Source organism: Bufo gargarizans, chromosome 4, assembly GCF_014858855.1.
Source record: "Bufo gargarizans isolate SCDJY-AF-19 chromosome 4, ASM1485885v1, whole genome shotgun sequence".
Taxonomy (NCBI): domain Eukaryota; kingdom Metazoa; phylum Chordata; class Amphibia; order Anura; family Bufonidae; genus Bufo; species Bufo gargarizans.
The window spans coordinates 522,001,849-522,021,377 of NC_058083.1; the positions used below are offsets into that span (position 1 = coordinate 522,001,849).

Below are 19,529 nucleotides of genomic sequence, written 5' to 3' on the forward strand. Positions count from 1 at the left end.
TCGCACCACTCATTGATCTTATGGCGGTCTGTTAGATTTAAAGCGGGCTTTCAGTCCAAAATTACACCGCTTTTTCACTTATTTGGTAACCCACTGTTCCCCCCCAGGCCTCCGGGCGGAGACGTTCCGGTGGTGGATCTTGAACAACTTCACCTCTCTTTCTAAGTTCTTGGTTAGGGGAAAACTTGTGTCCATAACCGACTTTAAAAGCAAATACAATCTACCTGACAGTGAGTCATTTAATGCCTTACAAATCTTTTCATGTCTTCAATCCCTGAAGATCAATGATGCGAAGTTGGAGTTTACGCCCTTTGAGAGATTTGTCAATTATTCGCTATACAAACAGGGGTTACTGTCTAGGATTTATGGATTACTAAACGCTTTACCAGAGGGGCTTAAGTTGCCATATATGTTGGAGTGGGAGGGGGACATCCAGGAGGAACTTACTGTTTCAAAATGGCATCAATGTTCACAGACCTTGACTAAGACCTCGTGGCAAATTACTCTGGCGGAAACTTCAATCAAGGTTCTTCATAGGACATATTTAGCTCCTTATAGGCTACACCGCATCTACCCAGAGGTTTCTCCTTTGTGTTTCAGGGGGTGTGGAGTGGATGGCACGGTCTGCCACATTTGGTGGTCATGCCCAAAGGTACAGAGTTTTTGGAGTAAGATACGCGACCTGATCTCCTCTGTGCTGGACTGTGCCTTCCCTCTGAAGCCCACTTTGTGTCTCCTTGGAGACAAACTCTCATGGATGCCATACTCCAAATTTAAGCTGTCTCAGCATATGTTATTGGCAGCCAGGATCCATATTGCGTATAAATGGCGGTCTGCAGATTTTAGCTTTCAAGCGGTAGTTGATAGAATTGACAAAATTTTGCTTTATGAGAGACTAAACGCCATTCGCCAAGATACATATGAGGCCTTTGAGAAGCTGTGGGAACCCTGGATGTCCTCCTCGTATTCTGTGACACCACAGCACAGTCTGGCCCGTTATTGAGTGCATGCCTCAAGGCATATGTCTTGATTGTACCTGTATGCAAGACAGTGTGTATGTCGCTATATGTTTCGGCACTAAATTGGTCTATTTTGACCCCCAGGTACGATCTCCGTCTGTTCATGTTATATTATTTTATTATGTTTTTTTTTAAATTCTTTTTTTTATTTTTCATATAATATGTACTTTATCATATTCTGTATGGAAGTACTGGTACCTATTCATATCATTTGACTCACGGTGCATTTTATTTCAGTGCCATTTCATGTATGCTATATGGTATCCGTGATGATAGTATTAATAAAATACTTTGAAACTAAAATATAAACAATAGATAAGGACCTCAAATAATCGCCAAACAATCGTGAATATATATAGGTATATGAAACAATGGTATTCGCGAATATATAGCAATTCCCACAGTGTTCCTATGAGCAATTCTCTTTGTAAATAGTCGCAGGAGATACTTTATGCACTTGGAGTGATGGTTCCTATCTCCAGCCAAATGAAAGGCTGCAAATGATTTGCATGAAAGATCTTACTATGTAAGGTAATATCGCACCGCACGCTGTCCAGATTCAGTCCTCTGGCTTATTCGGATAATCCGATATATTAATAATCGTGAGGGAGATCTCTTACCATGTATCGTCACCAGCTCGATGTTACAAATCGAAGATTCTGCCGATCTTACCCTACGCGGCGTCCCACGTGGTATGGAGTCTCAAACGTGACGTCTCACGTAACTCCTCGGCTTGGCAGCTGTAAAGTATCGGATCCTTCTCACGATTCTGCCTCTAGTTCGAGACAATGGCAATAGTCCATATGAGAAAATCCACAGGACTGTAGCCTTCTTCTGTCTATAAATCCTGGTACTTGGGGAACGGCTCACTGTCCCAGCAGACCCAGACGCGTTTCAGGGTATACACCCCTTCCTCAGTGGTCCACTGACATTTGCTGCTCTCCTTTCCCAAACGTGGAGTGCCCCTCATTGTCTATTGCTTGACCCAGGAAGTGCCAGGCGCCCAATTACACCGGGGGCACATTAGTTAAAAAAAACAAAAAAACTGTTGGCGTGTTCAAGGTCTTGACCACAAACGGATTACCAAAATTGTTGGCATGCTGAAGGATCAAGGATTTAAAGGGTTTATCCAAAGTCTAAAGCATGCCCCCCAATGCCTGTGCCCCTCATATAGATTATACTTACCCCGCTCCCCGGCACCTGTGTTGCTCCTGATCCCCGCATGGCCGCTGCTGAATCTCCTCGTCACGCGGATCAAAACATCCAGCGACAGGGGGAGCAGCCAATAGCAAGCCACAAAGGGGACGAGCCTCCCAAGTATCGCGGGTGATGCAGGGGTGGCTGTTCGGGGATCGAGAAATGCAGTGGTGGCCGTGCGCGGATCAGGGTGCCAGGGAGCGGATTAAGTATAATCTATATGAGGGGCCCGGGCATTGGGGGGGCACGCGTTAGACTTTGGATAACCCCTTTAAAGAAAAGGCCCTGCTCTGGGCAGCTCGTCAATGGAGACCCTAGCACTTGCATTACCTTTGGAGTGGAGGAACCTGAACCCAGGTATGAAGCTCTGATTGTCGGCGTCTGCACGGAGCGCGGGGGGTGATCTGCCGTCTGTAATGAGAATTAATTGATGGGAAAGGTTAATGCAAGGGGTGCTCTATTTCATACATGGCATTTTTGCAAGGAAAGTTCAACTTTTTATGATGCTCCATCAAATTCTGCTTTAGCGCCTTATAAAAATAATACTGCAGACCAAAATAACTTAGGGCAGCCATACACATTAGGTAGTGGTCGGCTGATCGCCTCTTCCCTATACCCTCATACACATACATGCTCTGCTCAGAAAACCATGCATATGTAGTGAATGGTGAGAGGGGGGGAAATTCAGACCTCTGCCAGCCCTATACACTGTCTAATGCCCAGTGCGGAGAGCCATTCCCTATACACTCAGGCCCTGCACTAGGCAGAACACCGTGCATCTGTTTTGTCTGGAGTCTCCCTTTAAGTTTAATATTACAAGCCTATGCCATCAGTGGGGCTTTGACCTCTGGGACCCCCACTAAAATAAAGGGACTGCAGCACTGGTGAAGCCATGTGCCACCTTCACAGCATCCAATATACAGGGAGAGGCAACTGGCCCCAGTCACTTGGCGGCAGTCCCCTGAAGGGTCAGATGGCAGGGGGTGCCACTGTGCATGGAAACCTAGGAAGCGCTAAATCAGCACTGCGGCCCCTCCATTCTTGGAATCCATAGGAAGTCCCAGAAGTTGGACTACCACTGATCATAAAGTGATGGCATATCCCAGAAACAGCCCATCGGTTAAAGTCAGGAACACCCTTCCGCAACCTGATAACTGGTACGGTATGACACCTGCTGTCTGTTCTTTTCCACATTTCTTGTCCACCTCACTAAGGTGGTCGCACACGCTCAGTTTAAATCTTCAACCACCACTAGCCATATAGCACTTTCAGGGAAAAAGCTACAGCAAAAAAAAAAACATGCCCCCTGAGAAAGGACACAACCCCTGAGCTGCAAGACTGAAATAAATCTGGCAGAGCAATGAATGTGGAGACCTCTGGATCCATGTGAGGTACAGGGCTGGGTCTAGCTTTGCTACAAAGAGATTGTCATGTACCATATGTGCATCAATTATGGCATAACCCCATGAAGAATGGGAAATGCGTTACGTTCCTGACCACCCAAGTGTCCGGTCATAATTATATAATAAAACTGCATCCTGTAGAAGGACAGGAAGTGTTACCTCGCCAGCTTCGATGTCGCTCATGGTGGATGGGGATCTGGAGCGTGATATGACCTGAGATTTCGCGTCCTCGTCACGTGACGGAGTGTTGGACAAAGTAAAATTATCCACAGAGTCCATCTGAAAGCACAAAACGGGGGCAGAGACCTTAATACCGAAAACATGGTCACCCCGCTTCTTAATCTGAGGGATGGATGCAACGTAAAGAGAAACGGTGACCTAACTCCTGCAAATCATAGGATGGGTGAACGGTGTGAGCTCCCGCTGTAGTGTGAATGCAGAACGCCTAAGACTAGTGGCCGACTAATCCAGAGCGATACATGGAAGTCATCGGTGGAGGGCTATAGCGTGTGCCCTGTACTGTAATACAGAAGCACTGCCTCCCTACAGGTGGCCACGGATGGAGAGGCACGCTTATGATGAGAACCTGTGCATAGGCAGCTCAGCCTCAGTCATGTCAATGTAGCCGAGATGCAATACCACACACAAACTGTGGGCAAGTGTGGCGCTGTTGCTGGAAAAAAAACGCCATGGTTCTCTTCTCTTGGACAACCCCTTTAAAGCATTAAGCTGACCATACACATGGCACAGATATCGTTCCCGATCCCCCATGCATGTGATATAAATGGGAAAGGGGAGAAAGTTGGCGGCAGACACCTCTGGGGGGGGTCTCTAAGAAAAAAAGGATTAGGGATGTTGAAATCCAACATGTCGGACCTTTCTCTCCCTCGACATCTGCCATCAGGGGAGAGTCGGGAGGCCTTTGGATGGTTGGCCGATCCCATAGGATTTCGTGGCTTCGGCCAGGCTTAGCGTGCCCCCTAATAAAGCTATGTCAGTGAGAGTATAAATCTACTAAATGGGACACCAAAGTGCTGAATGGGAGTCGCCTGGTGTACCACATGATCACTCGCAGCCAGTCAGCAGCACTGAAAAGGATCATGTGTCACCGCTGGAATCACATGATGGCATTCAGAGCTGCTGACTGGCCGAGAAGGATCATGTGATACACCAGGTGACTCCCTAGAAAAAGGAAGTGCTTTCTTTATATCCTTCCCCCTGGTTTGCCGCTCCAGGGAGTGTTTAGTGGATGTTATAGGTCATAAAAAGAGACACAATCATGGCTTCCACATCACATAAAACAGGTATCGCAGGTGAGTGCGGTTATAAAAATTTTAATATATTTTCTGCTGCAAATTTTTACATTCTTGCAAAACCCCTTTAGGGCGCATCCACACGGGACAAACACCGCAAGCTGTTACTGTGGATCTGCTTACCGTACCCGCGATGTGGATGAGAAGGAGTTTTCCAGGACTCCTATATTGACGGCCCATCAATATCTGATCGGTGGGGGTCCGACTCCCGGCACGTCACAGACCAGCTATGAGGAGGCCGTGGCTCTCCGGTGACTGCTGCACCCCCCCCTGCAGTACATTGTATAGTGGCCGTGCTTGGTATTGCAGCTCAACCCCCTTCATTTGAGTGGGACTGCGCTGCGCCTAGGCCATGTGACCAATGAACGTGACGTCACTGGCCTAGGAAGAAGCTATGGCGCTGACCGGAGCACTGCGGTCTCTACGGCTAGGGTGTCGGGTCCCCACCGATCATATATTGGTGACCTACCCTGAGGATAAGTCATCAATATTGTACTCCTGTAAACCCCTTTAAGATCTCAAAGCTGCAAAGTGACCCGCAGTGTAGATTTGGGGTCTGCAGCACGTCGATTTATGGTACGAATTTACACCCTTGAAATCAATGGCAAATCTGCACTTCAATCATCAGGATTTTGCCACGGATTTGTTGAGGGTTTTACGGTAAAATCCAGGGCGGATGTTTCCACCGCAAATCACATCTCGTGTGGACGTGCCCTTAAAGTGAAAAACACGCGCTGTATTAATGGGTTATTGTCTGTGTAATACTACTCCGTGTCTATTCAGTCCTCCTGCTTAGAGCTGACCCAGTCTTTCTCAAGCAGCTGAGGGTTTGCTACAATGTGTCAGTCTAGACCAGAGATCAGCAACCTTCAGCTGCTGTGAAACTACAATTCCCAGCATGCTCCATTCATTTCTATGGGAGTTTGGAGAAGAGCAGAGTAAGTATGCATAATGGGAGTTGTAGTTTCACAACAGCTGGCGGTTGCCTACCCCTGCTCTAGCCAGACCTTTGTAAACTAAACTTATATCGGTGTCTGATTATTTTTTTTTTTCCGTTACAATGTATTAGGACAAGTATAATGGATCAGTCTGAACATTTTCCTATCAAATCCGTTGTAATCTATAGGGGAGGGGGGTTTGCATCAGTGTGTCAGTATTATTACCCAACTTGTGGGTCTGTGATGGGAAAAGTAAAACCCACTGCCGCTAGGGCAGGACCACTGCTTTATAACTGCCATTTGCCCCCCTGCTTCTTTCTGACATAAAGCTTTAGAGAGCAGCCACTCGACATGCAGCAGCGGCGGCGACAGGAGAAGCCTGGAATGGAACACGTAAATCAAAGACATTTATACCACAGGCAGAAAAGGGGGAGCACACAAAGCAAGACAGCCTCTTACACGTCTGCCTTTACTGGCCGGGTTGCAGGCCGGAGATCGCTTCAAGAGAGAGGAGAACAGGTTACACACACGTACTGCTCCGGACATACAAATACACAGCAGTGATGCACATAGGTAGGGGGCGCTGTTGCACAGAATAGATTTCTCTACTAAAGGGGAACTCTACCCAGGTAAAAACTTGGATCGCTTCTGCATCCCCAAAGGGTCTGTGACTACTGCAGCCAGTGACATCCTTTTTCCTGGAGAACTGGGTTGTCAGACTTCAGCTTTGCTCCCTGTAAAGCCCAATTCACACGTCGGTGATTTTCATTGTTGATTGTGAGCCGACACCAGAAGTGGATCCTACACAGAAAATAAGGTACAGCGGATACGATCTGCACCAGTTCTGTGTTTAGACCCGCACCTGGTTTTGGTTCACAATCACTGATGGAAATCATTGAAGTGTGAACTAGGCCTAACATGAACGAATGCTTTGCTGGTTCATGCAGACAAGGGGCAGCACTGGGGGTCTACCCGCTGGATGTTCTTCTCACTTGTCTGCAGACCTCAGTCCCATTCTCTGTCTAACCCAGGATTTAGCAACCTCCGGCATTCCAGCTGTTCCGAAACTACAACTCCCAGTATCCTCCTTTCACTTCTAGGGGAGTTACACGAACAGCAGAGTAAGTGTGCATGCTGGGAGTTGTAGTTTCACAGCAGCGGGAGTGCTGAAGGCTGCTGATCCCTGTTGTAGACAGTGGTGGACCTGGAGTGGTCTGACAACCCTGGAGAAAAAAAAAATAAAACTAACACTTTTCAGGTAAATAAAACTGCAGAAAGCTAAATCTTTAGATGTTGGGGTATTGGTTGTAATTCCTCTTCAATACCACTAGAGGGATTACTGGAAATACAATTCCCTATGACAAGGATGCTCAACCCTGTTGTAAAACTACAACTCCCACAATGCCCTGCTGTAGGCTGTTAGCTGTAGGCTGTTAGGGCATGCTGGAAGTTGTAGTTTTGCACCAGCTGGAGGGCCGCAGGTTGAGCATGCCTGCACTATGATAAGCGGTATAGTCTGGGACTCTGAGCCAGGATGATACGATTAACTCCTTCCCTCCCATAAGGCAAGTATTATTGGTTATCTCGTAGAAGATGTTGGTGCAATGCCACGGCGGGGTACACACCGAGCTGGAAGGCACACAGAAATACAACTTACGCAGGAGACAGACAATACAGAAGGTAATCCTCTGAGACTGGCACAGAAGCACAGGCGGGTAATGCAGAACACAGTGCCCTGCTAATATACTGGGAAGTTAGACGCTGACCCTATGCAAGTGCCTCTATTCTGGACTCTGTGCTGCCTCCTTGGGGTAAATAAAGGTTTGACGGGTCCTCCAGTTAAATATATGTAAGGCTGGGTTCAGACCTGAGCGTTTTACAGCGCGTTCCTACGCGCTGTAAAACGCTCAACAGGCAAGAACCAATGATTCCCTATGGGCATGGTTCTCACCTGAGCGTTTTACAGTGCGTACGATCGCGCTGTAAAACGCCCGACGCCCCAAGAAGTACAGGAGCTTCTCTGGGGCGTCTTGTCGCGGGTTCCCGTACATAGACTTCAGCGGGAACGCGCGACAATGGGCATTCGCTTGTTCCGGAGCCGCGATTGTAAACGCGCATACAATCGCGCATAAAGAGCGCTCCATCCCGAACGCTCAGGTCTGAACCCAGCCTAAAGGTTCTCAGCAGTGGAGATAAAGGACATGAAGTAATCATCTAGATCAGGAATGCTCAACCAGTGGCCCTCCAGCTGTTGCAAAACTACAAACCCCAGCATGCCCTAATAGCAGTAGGCTGTCCAGGCATGCTAGGAGTTGTAGTTTTGCAACAGCTGGAGGGCCGCAAGTTGAGCATTCCTGATCCTCCTTCCTACCTGCAATGGCTGATAACAGGGAATAACAGATTGCATTTAACTTCACGGTAACTGGCGCCAATATAGTTTCTGTTAAAATTTTAAAAGGCAAGTCTAAGTGCAATGCTGGGTGCAACACTTGTCATACTGTGAAGCTCCACCATTGAAGATACTTTAAGGAATTGCACAAACAACCTGTACTGTGCACAGCAGTCAAATCTGAACAAGCAGAGCTGCAGTGTAAAGCACAGGGGACAGAGCTACAACTTGAGCCCTCTGTGTTCAGTAATAGGTACAAAGAAAATATGCACTGAGGGATGGAGATCACTTACCTCAAACTGGTCCAGCACAGAGGTAGGTGCATTCAGAAACGCTAGGAAAGAATTCTGGGATTCCTGATGCTTGACACCTATGGGTGCAGATGATTGATCTTAATACGAAATATACATGTATCCGTGGTTACTAAAGAATTTTAGCACCCCAGCAGCACAGAGTACTTCAGAAGAGGAGTGTGATAATCTTGTGGGCGTGCAAAATGAGGACAGGGCTGCATGTGATTAATGTTTTACCTTTTTCTGATCTGAATTCCTCAGTTTCCCATTTGAGTTTCTCAATTTCCGTCACAAGCTCCTGGTTCTTATTTTCAGATTCCTGAAGTTTACTGCCAATTAAAACAAAAAATATATATAACAAATTATGATAAAAAAGTTCAATATTGGAGGAAAACTGCAGGAATAAAGTGGCCACTAGATGGCGACATCATACCAGTGGTTACACATGCCTCCGGGACCAGGAAGATCCTGCTATGAGAGGGGCAGGACAGGGAGCAGGTGTGACAACTGTGGTGCCGTCACTACCAGGAGGACAGGGCAGCCAAAGGAAGCTTCCAGAAAGGATACCCACTGATTAAATGTCTTAGGGTGCTTAATATGTGTGTACGGTAGACGTGGCACATACCATTCAGTGGCAATAATGGCAGCCTTTGCCTTGTTCAGCTCCTCCTGGATGGTTTGCTTGGCCCGAATTTCAGCATCCAGGGCAGACTGCAGCTCCAGCCTGGCCGACATATCAAGCTTTGCAAAACGTCGCATTTTCCATGGCATGTCCTGTAATGGAAACAAGGTGATATAGCGGGGGCACAACCAGCAGGAGGGCGTCATACCCTGCACAATGTGAGGCTGCCAGGAGGTGGGAAAAAGTGTGACTGCACTATAATGGGGCTGGCATGGTAATGGCGGCACTGTAATGGTGGCCCTGTGCCTGGCACAGTAATGACACTGTAATGGGGCTGGCATGGTAATGGCGGCACTGTAATGGTGGCCCTGTGCCTGGCACACTAATGACACTGTAATGGGGCTGGCATGGTAATGGCGGCACTGTAATGGTGGCCCTGTGCCTGGCACAGTAATGACACTAATGGGGCTGGCATGGTAATGGCGGCACTGTAATGGTGGCCCTGTGCCTGGCACACTAATGACACTGTAATGGGGCTGGCATGGTAATGGCGGCACTGTAATGGTGGCCCTGTGCCTGGCACAGTAATGACACTGTAATGGGGCTGGCATGGTAATGGCGGCACTGTAATGGTGGCCCTGTGCCTGGCACACTAATGACACTGTAATGGGGCTGGCATGGTAATGGCGGCACTGTAATGGTGGCCCTGTGCCTGGCACAGTAATGACACTGTAATGGGGCTGGCTTGGTAATGGCGGCACTGTAATGGTGGCCCTGTGCCTGGCACAGTAATGACACTGTAATGGGGCTGGCATGGTAATGGCGGCACTGTAATGGTGGCCCTGTGCCTGGCACAGTAATGACACTGTAATGGGGCTGGCATGGTAATGGTGGCCCTGTGCCTGGCACAGTAATGACACTGTAATGGGGCTGGCATGGTAATGGCGGCACTGTAATGGTGGCCCTGTGCCTGGCACAGTAATGACACTGTAATGGGGCTGGCATGGCAATGGTGGCCCTGTGCCTGGCACAGTAATGACACTGTAATGGGGCTGGCATGGTAATGGCGGCACTGTAATTGTGGCCCTGTGCCTGGCACAGTAATGACACTGTAATGGGGCTGGCATGGTAATGGTGGCCCTGTGCCTGGCACAGTAATGACACTGTAATGGGGCTGGCATGCTTATAGAGACACTAGAATGAGGGTCTTTCTCTGGCACAATAGAGGCTAGCACTGTTATGGGAGCCCTGTACATAGCACAGCGCCGTCCTGGGGGCACCGTGCACAGCGCCGTCCTGGGGGCACCGCGCACAGCGCCGTCCTGGGGGCACCGCGCACAGCGCCGTCCTGGGGGCACCGCGCACAGCGCCGTCCTGGGGGCACCGCGCACAGCGCCGTCCTGGGGGCACCGTGCACAGCGTCGTCCTGGGGGCACCGTAACACGACCCCAGTCCACACGAGGCACCCATAGTTCTCACCGTGGCTCGGGCTCCGAGACTAGAATTCCTCAGAGTCTCCAGCTCCTCGGTCATCTTAGAGGCCAACGCCTGGAGATAGCCCCGCGCGTCCTTCTCATCACTCACCCTGAAATACACAAAAAATTCACAATGAAGGAAACCGATCTGACAGCACGTGATATGAACCCTGACAACCAGAGCCAGAAATGTGCTCAGAGCAGTTGTCACTTCCCTTCTAGGATTACACATCAAAGGCATTGGGAGCTTCTGGTTAACCCTTTCAAAGAACGGTCCAGTTCAGAAAACCATATAGGGAATGGAGAGCGGTGAGAAGAGCGTCTCTCTCTGGAGGACCTGAGGTCACTGTGTAATACTTTATTTCACCTGTGGTGGCGCTGTAGGGAAACTGAACTGCCTGGGGGACACTGTGTGATCTGCTTATTGTCAGGGGGCCCTTAGAACCACAGATAACATCATAAGTGTGTATGAGGTGAATGACAAACTCAGCTCTGCTGCATCTGAATCAGTGATTTCAGAAGATGCAGCAGATATATAGCGTCGCTCTCAGTCCTGCAGGCGGAGTACCTTTTATCACAACATGCTTAATAACACTACTGACAATGTTTTGCGGTGTGAAAAAAACATGCAGTTTTTGACAATTTCTATTGACGCGTCTTTTAAAAAAAATAAAATAAAAAAAAACAATGGGTGTTCAATTCATTGCAAAGCTGAATTTTTGCTTGAGGTTTTTGAGGCAGATCTGCGCCCAAAAAAAAGCACAGAAAATACACAAAAAACGCATGAAGCTGTTTTTTTCAGCTTCCCAATCATTTCAATGGGAACTTCAGAACTGATTCTGACCCAAGACAGGACTAGCTGCTTCTTTGTACACGCTCCAAAATCAGCGCCAAAAAAACTCTGTGAACTGGTCCTAAGAACTGCACCATGCTCCTGCGCGTCTCTGGGGTCCTGCAGTGCAGGAAGGGTTAATGCTGGGAGCCGCCGGTAATTCATGTCTTGGCTGCCGTCCAAAGTCAGAGGCTCTTCTATCCCGAATGTCCAGGATGAGAGGGAACTTTCCAAAACTTTACCCAAATAAGGAGAATGATGCCGGGGTAGGAGCAGGGACCACGTTCCCATAAAAAGACAACATTTACTGCTCCGGAGAGTGCACAAGATCAGGGAACGGGGGTAGAACGGAGCAAAGTGAGTGACCCCCAGAGCCTAAAAAATACATACTAGACAGAAATAACTAACAGGAACAATATACAGAGAAATAATCCTAAATAAATATGAGATCTTGTCCTTAGGGGGCAGTATTATAGTAGTTATATTCCTGTACATAGGAGCAGTATTATAGTAGTTATATTCTTGTACATAGGAGCAGTATTATAGTAGTTATATTCTTGTACATAGGAGGCAGTATTATAGTAGGTATATTCTTGTACATAGGAGGCAGTATTATAGTAGTTATATTCTTGTACATAGGAGCAGTATTATAGTAGTTATATTCTTGTACATAGGAGGCAGTATTATAGTAGTTATATTCTTGTACATAGGAGGCAGTATTATAGTAGTTATATTCGTGTACATAGGAGGCAGTATTATAGTAGTTATATTCTTGTACATAGGAGCAGTATTATAGTAGTTATATTCTTGTACATAGGAGCAGTATTATAGTAGTTATATTCTTGTACATAGGAGCAGTATTATAGTAGTTATATTCTTGTACATAGGAGCAGTATTATAGCAGTTATATTCTTGTACATAGGAGCAGTATTATAGTAGTTATATTCTTGTACATAGGGGCAGTATTATAGTAGTTATATTCTTGTACATAGGGGCAGTATTATAGTAGTTATATTCTTGTACATAGGAGCAGTATTATAGTAGTTATATTCTTGTACATAGGAGGCAGTATTATAGTAGTTATATTCTTGTACATAGGGGCAGTATTATAGTAGTTATATTCTTGTACATAGGAGCAGTATTATAGTAGTTATATTCTTGTACATAGGGGACAGTATTATAGTAGTTATATTCTTGTACATAGGAGCAGTATTATAGTAGTTATATTCTTGAACATAGGAGCAGTATTATAGTAGTTATATTCTTGTACATAGGAGGCAGTATTATAGTAGTTATATTCTTGTACATAGGAGCAGTATTATAGTAGTTATATTCTTGTACATAGGAGCAGTATTATAGTAGTTATATTCTTGTACATAAGAGGCAGTATTATAGTAGTTATATTCTTGTACATAGGAGCAGTATTATAGTAGTTATATTCTTGTACATAGGAGCAGTATTATAGTAGTTATATTCTTGTACATAGGAGCAGTATTATAGTAGTTATATTCTTGTACATAGGAGGCAGTATTATAGTAGTTATATTCTTGTACATAGGGGACAGTATTATAGTAGTTATAATATTTTGCATGGTTTACAGTAACTGAAAACCAAATGTAATGTGAGTAGATGTAGTTGAACATTTCAGGATAATCTACATAATTCCAGTTTTAGATGCAATTACTACTTTCTTGCTGCTTTGCCAATAAAAACCTCTGTTATCTATGGCAGCAACAGTATGTAGTGTACATAGGAGCAGTATTAGTAGTTATATTCTTGTACATAGGAGCAGTATTATTAGTAGTTATATTCTTGTACATAGGAGGCAGTATTATAGTATTTGTATTCTTGTACATAGGAGCAGTATTATAGTAGTTATATTCTTGTACATAGGAGCAGTATTATAGTAGTTATAGTCTTGTACATAGGAACAGTATTATAGTAGTTATAGTCTTGTACATAGGAGCAGTATTATAGTAGTTATAGTCTTGTACATAGGAGCAGTATTATAGTAGTTGTATTCTTGTACATAGGAGGCAGTATTATAGTAGTTGTATTCTTATACATAGGTGCAGTATTATAGTAGTTATAGTCTTGTACATAGGAACAGTATTATAGTAGTTATAGTCTTGTACATAGGAGCAGTATTATAGTAGTTATATTCTTGTACATAGGAGCAGTATTATAGTAGTTATATTCCTGTACATAGAAGCAGTATTATAGTAGTTATATTCTTGTACATAGGAGCAGTATTATAGTAGTTATATTCTTGTACATAGGAGCAGTATTATAGTAGTTATAGTCTTGTACATAGGAGCAGTATTATAGTAGTTATATTCTTGTACATAAGAGGCAGTATTATAGTAGTTATATTCTTGTACATAGGAGCAGTATTATAGTAGTTATATTCTTGTACATAGGAGCAGTATTATAGTAGTTATATTCTTGTACATAGGAGGCAGTATTATAGTAGTTATATTCTTGTACATAGGAGGCAGTATTATAGTAGTTATAGTCTTGTACATAGGAGACAGTATTATAGTAGTTATATTCTTGTACATAGGAGCAGTATTATAGTAGTTATATTCTTGTACATAGGAGCAGTATTATAGTAGTTATATTCTTGTACATAGGAGCAGTATTATAGTAGTTATATTCCTGTACATAGGAGCAGTATTATAGTAGTTATATTCTTGTACATAGGAGCAGTATTATAGTAGTTATATTCCTGTACATAGGAGCAGTATTATAGTAGTTATATTCTTGTACATAGGAGACAGTATTATAGTAGTTATATTCTTGTACATAGGAGCAGTATTATAGTAGTTATATTCTTGTACATAGGAGGCAGTATTATAGTAGTTATATTCTTGTACATAGGGGACAGTATTATAGTAGTTATAATATTTTGCATGGTTTACAGTAACTGAAAACCAAATGTAATGTGAGTAGATGTAGTTGAACATTTCAGGATAATCTACATAATTCCAGTTTTAGATGCAATTACTACTTTCTTGCTGCTTTGCCAATAAAAACCTCTGTTATCTATGGCAGCAACAGTATTGGGAATGACAAGTCTTATGACTACACGTCTACTTCTAATATGCAGATCCCAGTAAGAGAAGAGGACAAACCATTGGATGATCTCTGTGATCTGCGCCTCCCAATGAGCCACAGACTCCTTCTTGTCAGCCAGATCCCTCATCTCCTCTTCCAGCTGCCGGTTGTTAATATTCTGTTTCTCAAGCATGGAGTTGAGCTAAAATCCAAAAAGCACACAAAATTGTATTAAGTACAAACTAAACTCCCCACAACAAAAGCCTTATGGGGCACTTATGGGGTCATTTATTAAGATCAGCATTTTGGACGCCGGTCTTAACATCCCTTGCACTGGAGCATGATGTGCCTAAGTTGCATCCACTGCCAGCCTAAATCTATGCCAGCTCCCTTTCTGGCGTAGATTTAGATAATTTTTCTACACTTAAAACAGGCGTAGAAAATGATGAATGAGATGGGCCCTCTGGCCCGCCCCCTTTTTTAGACCTAGCATGAGATTCCTCAGCAAATCCCCAATGCGACCGAATCTGCAACAGATATATGCCAAACATTGGCATATATGTAATAATTAGTGACCCCCTTAGTGCTTCTGAACATTTTACAGGAGATACTGTTTGCAGAAGCCTTGCTTTACTTGAATGTATTATGCTCCTGTCACATCTAAAGCTGCACTAAGAATTCTGTTTGCTGGAACATAGAAGTCCATATCACTGTTCTGATACATACAGATCAGAACATGCACTGTACTGCACTGCATTGTGGGAGGTTTAGTTATTTTGTTGCTGATGATGTCTTATGCCCTACAGCCAAAGTCTAAAAGAAAAAAAGCAGAACTTTGAATTCTGCTCTGGATATATAAATAATTTGGGGGTTATGTATTGTGGGTGTAAACATCCATATAGTTTTGTGATATGATATATTGGTGTGAAGGCAGAGCCGATACCTTATCGAGTTCATTCGATAGCCTCTTGTTGTCCTCGGCCAGCAGCGCTCGCTCGCGCTCAAATTTCTGCTTACACTCCGCCTCAAACTCTTCTCTCTCGCTTTGGCTGCAGGAATAAAAGTACAAATGATGTTATTTATCTATTGTTCATTTTCTGACATTACGCGACAGATAAATTGCCACATAATAACCACATTATCCTGGTTGCTGCCACTCAGGAATCTGGTCGTCTTTAAAGGGGGATTCTGGCTTTAATTAAGTATTGGCCCATTTACACTGGCAGGTGATTGCGCCAATTGTAGGGAAGGAACATTCGTATGAACGCTGGTTCCCGATAATACCCTGTGTAAATGTGCCACCGATCACCTGTCACATGAGCAGAATGATCACTGGTCAGGTGATCCGTCGTTTTTGTGGCCCAGAAAATCGTTTGCCAGCAGAACGTGGCTCCATAGAAACAGAAAGGGCCTCTGACGAACAGTGAACTTGTATGCAGATGAAGGGTCACAGTAGTGATCACTAATCCCCATAGAGAGGAGATGATTGCTGCATGTGAACGAAGCTCACACAAGGGGGGAATGATCGGGAACAAATGGTTTGCTCCCATCATTGCCCTGTATCAGCCCATTGAAATGGGCCCTAAATCGCAACCACCGTAAAACAAAAGGTTCTGCAACTTTTCACAAAGTCTGCTAGCTGGCAGTGAACAGGAGCGGATTTTCATGAGGGTGCATTCACACAACTGTATAAATGGATCTGCATCCATTCCGCAATTTTGCAGAACAGATGCGGACCTAATCATTTCAATGTGGCAGCAAAAGCTGTCCGCATCCGTTGTTCCATTCTGCGACCCCGCAAAAAATATAGGGCATGTCCTATTCTTGTCCGCAACCGCGGACAAGAATAGGCATTCTCTATATAGCGCCGGTCACGTGCATTCCGCAAATTGCGGAACGCACACAGCTGGTATGAGTGTTTCGCGGATCCCCAATTTGCGGACCGCAAGACACTTATGGTCGTGTGAATGCACCCTAAAGCGGCCATATTAATTGACCAAAAGCATAGATACATGTGGAGATGAGATAGGTAGACAGATAGATAGGAGATAGATGGATACAGGTAGATAGATAGACAGACATCTGATCGATAGATATGAGGTAAACTGACAGATAGTTGGGCACATCTCTCTATAGACAGTTCTGTCAGTATAATCCTCTCTACACCGGGAGATGATGAGGGTAGCGTGTTGCATTCGTCCCGGCGATGTGCAGAGTCCTTCTATTTTATTACATCTCAGGCTTTGAGTTTGTTTAGACATAAATCTTTCTAGTTCAAATATAACAGTGATTTGTGGATTTACAGTCAGAGCCGTCCGAGCTGCACTTTCCCTTTTTAGGATGGATTGAGGCGGCCGGTTCTAGATGTGAAGCCCCTTCTGCTTGCGGGGGTAGCTGGCACAAGTGACGTGTATAGGGGAGTACTAGGAATAATCGCATCACCTCTCGCCAGAATAAGAGCAGGCATCTATGGGCAGAGGAAGGGATGATGTTAGGGACCGGGGTGCCCTATTGTGGGATGATCAGTAATTGTTTATAGAAGTGAAGCCAAAAACAGGCGTCAGGTCCTTTTATCCAGAACAGCACCATATAAGCCCTGAATACGCTCAGTGAGGTGCTGTCAGAGACCTAGATGACATTGTAGATTGTGCCACAGAGTTCCTACACTTGTATGCCCACAGCATAGTAGGGTCTGGGCACTTTCCTCCACACAGTTCCTGCCACCTTGTGTTTCCCCTCACTCTACCTACAGAGAGCCTCTGCCACCTTACGTTTCCCCCGTGCCACCTCCATAGAGCCCTTGCCACAATGTATCCCCTCCCCCCACTCCAGAGTGCCCCTGTCCTCTTGCGTTCCACAGAGCCCCTGCCACCCTGTGTCCCCCCTCCCCTGCTCCAGAGTGCCCCCGTCACCTTGTATTTCCCCCTGCCACCTCCACAGAGCCCCTGCCACAATGTATCCCCTCCCTCCACTCCAGAGTGCCCCTGTCATCTTGCGCTTCCCCCTGCCACCTCCACAGAGCCCCTGCCACCCTGTGTCCCCCCTCCCCTGCTCCAGAGTGCCCCCGTCACCTTGCGTTTCCCCCTGCCTCCCCCCTCCCCTGCTCCAAAGTGCCCCTGTCACCTTGCGTTTCCCCCTGCCACCTCCACAGAGCCCCTGCCTCCCTGTGTCCCCCCTCCCCTGCTCCAGAGTGCCCCTGCCACCTTGTGTTTCCCCCTTGTGCCACCTCCATAGAGCCCCTGCCACAACGTATCCCCTCCCCCACTCCAGAGTGCCTCTGTCACCTTGTGTTTCCCCCTTGCCACCCTGTGTCCCCCCCCTCCCCTGCTCCAGAGTGCCCCTGCCACCTTGTTTCCCCCCTGTGCCACCTCCATAGAGCCCCTGCCACCCTGTGTTTCCCCATGACCCAACTCCTGAGGGTCCATACCAGTTTGTGTCTCTCCCATATGCCTCACCTCCACAGAGCCCCTGCCACTTTATGCCTTACTCTTCCCCTATTTCCACAGTGCCACGTCACCCATCTAAAGCTATTCATGATTTATTTTTATTTTTTTAAGCCTATGGAGCTATTTGAGGTTTTGTTACTCGGTGCTTTTATCGGAGCTGTCAGGGGGTTAAAGAAAGGGGAAGTGTAATATACTCTCTATGATCTTCGGAATCAATCTAGCCCTTGATTCACTATATTGGACCTTGATAAACCTGTACGGTAAATCACTGCCCGTGAGACCCTTGGCCCACATTGCGGATCCCCTCAGTAACATAAGAAATTTGTCTTGGTGGACTGTAGATTCAGTGGAACAGGGCCACCTATGAGCTTTCCCCACCTCTCCCTCCGGGTCTTCTCCAGCTTGTCCTTCAGGATCATGATCTCCTTCTTGAGGGTGAGCTGTTGGCTCTCAGCATCCCGCAGCTCCTTCTTCAGGTTCTTGATCTCGCTGGCGTGCAGGGCTTCCCTCTTGGACAGCTCCTCTTCGTAGGACATGGTCTTCTTTTCGAGGTTGGTCTTCAGCTTGTTGATTTCTTGCTGCTGCTCTGAGCTGATGAATCCAGAGGAGCGGCCGCTCTGTTTTTGCTATGGGGAGAAAAAAAAACAATAATGAAAACTTCTTTCCGTTTCTCCCGTCCTATCAGGACACACCATAGCTGCAGTCTACTGTTCCCTGTTATCAGCCAGTTCAGACATGGAATACCTTGTCCATAGGGTCCCATTTGAAAATAAAAATAAAAACTACACGGTGCACCAAACATTTTTTTCTTTTTTGTGGGATGCGGTTGGATCTCTTATAGCCTCCATTGGGTAAAGGGCGGCCTTCAGTTACATTGGATGTGTGTGCCAGGAGGACACTACAAAAGCCGTGTAAATGTAGCTTCACCACAACGAATGGTGTAACTTACTTTCAGCCCTTCCAGTTCACTTTCTAATTGTTTTGCATATTGCTCGCTGCGCTCTCGTAACTTCCGATCCTTTGAGGCTTCGGCTGCTGCTGCTTCAGCTTGGGCTTCCATCTATAAAGAATAAAAATGAGTGACTGGAAACCACGGAATGAAAGACACAGGTCAACAACAGGGTTCTACGGTTTCATAATGATTTTTTTTATCTGCTCAGAGTACCTTAAACAATGTGTATTTCTGCCCCGTATACCTGTTTACTCAGCACTTTCCTTCCCCTGTTCTCAGCATCGCTGCATCCTGGCAGGATGTTTACATGCAGAACTTCCTGCTCTGTTTTCTAACCAATCCCAACATAGTGTGCTCAGTCATGTTTCTCGGGGCTTGCTCTGCCGGCCACAACGTTCCCCCTGCAGTAGTAACGCCCCCCCTAAAACCTCTACTTTTTACATGGCAGGCGCTGTGTTACTTATGTAGAGCAAGCTCTGTAAAACAGAGCAAAGCAAGCTGATGAAAACAGGAAGTTCTGCATGTAAACATCTTGCCAGGATTCAGTGATGCCAAGAACAGGAGAAGGAAAGTGCTGACATGAAAAACTTTGC

At 45.8% G+C, this 19,529-nt stretch overlaps 1 protein-coding gene across 1 annotated transcript in view; it reads right to left on the minus strand.

Moving 5' to 3' along the window:
- CDC42BPA (CDC42 binding protein kinase alpha) overlaps positions 1 to 19,529 on the minus strand; it is a 157,453-nt gene that overhangs the window by 20,340 nt on the left and 117,584 nt on the right. Inside the window, 11 exon segments of the mRNA XM_044288549.1 lie at positions 2,547 to 2,627; positions 3,779 to 3,898; positions 6,330 to 6,368; positions 8,553 to 8,629; positions 8,790 to 8,881; positions 9,178 to 9,326; positions 10,654 to 10,759; positions 14,616 to 14,740; positions 15,482 to 15,587; positions 18,363 to 18,610; positions 18,934 to 19,044. Coding sequence (XP_044144484.1) covers positions 2,547 to 2,627; positions 3,779 to 3,898; positions 6,330 to 6,368; positions 8,553 to 8,629; positions 8,790 to 8,881; positions 9,178 to 9,326; positions 10,654 to 10,759; positions 14,616 to 14,740; positions 15,482 to 15,587; positions 18,363 to 18,610; positions 18,934 to 19,044 — 1,254 coding nt within the window.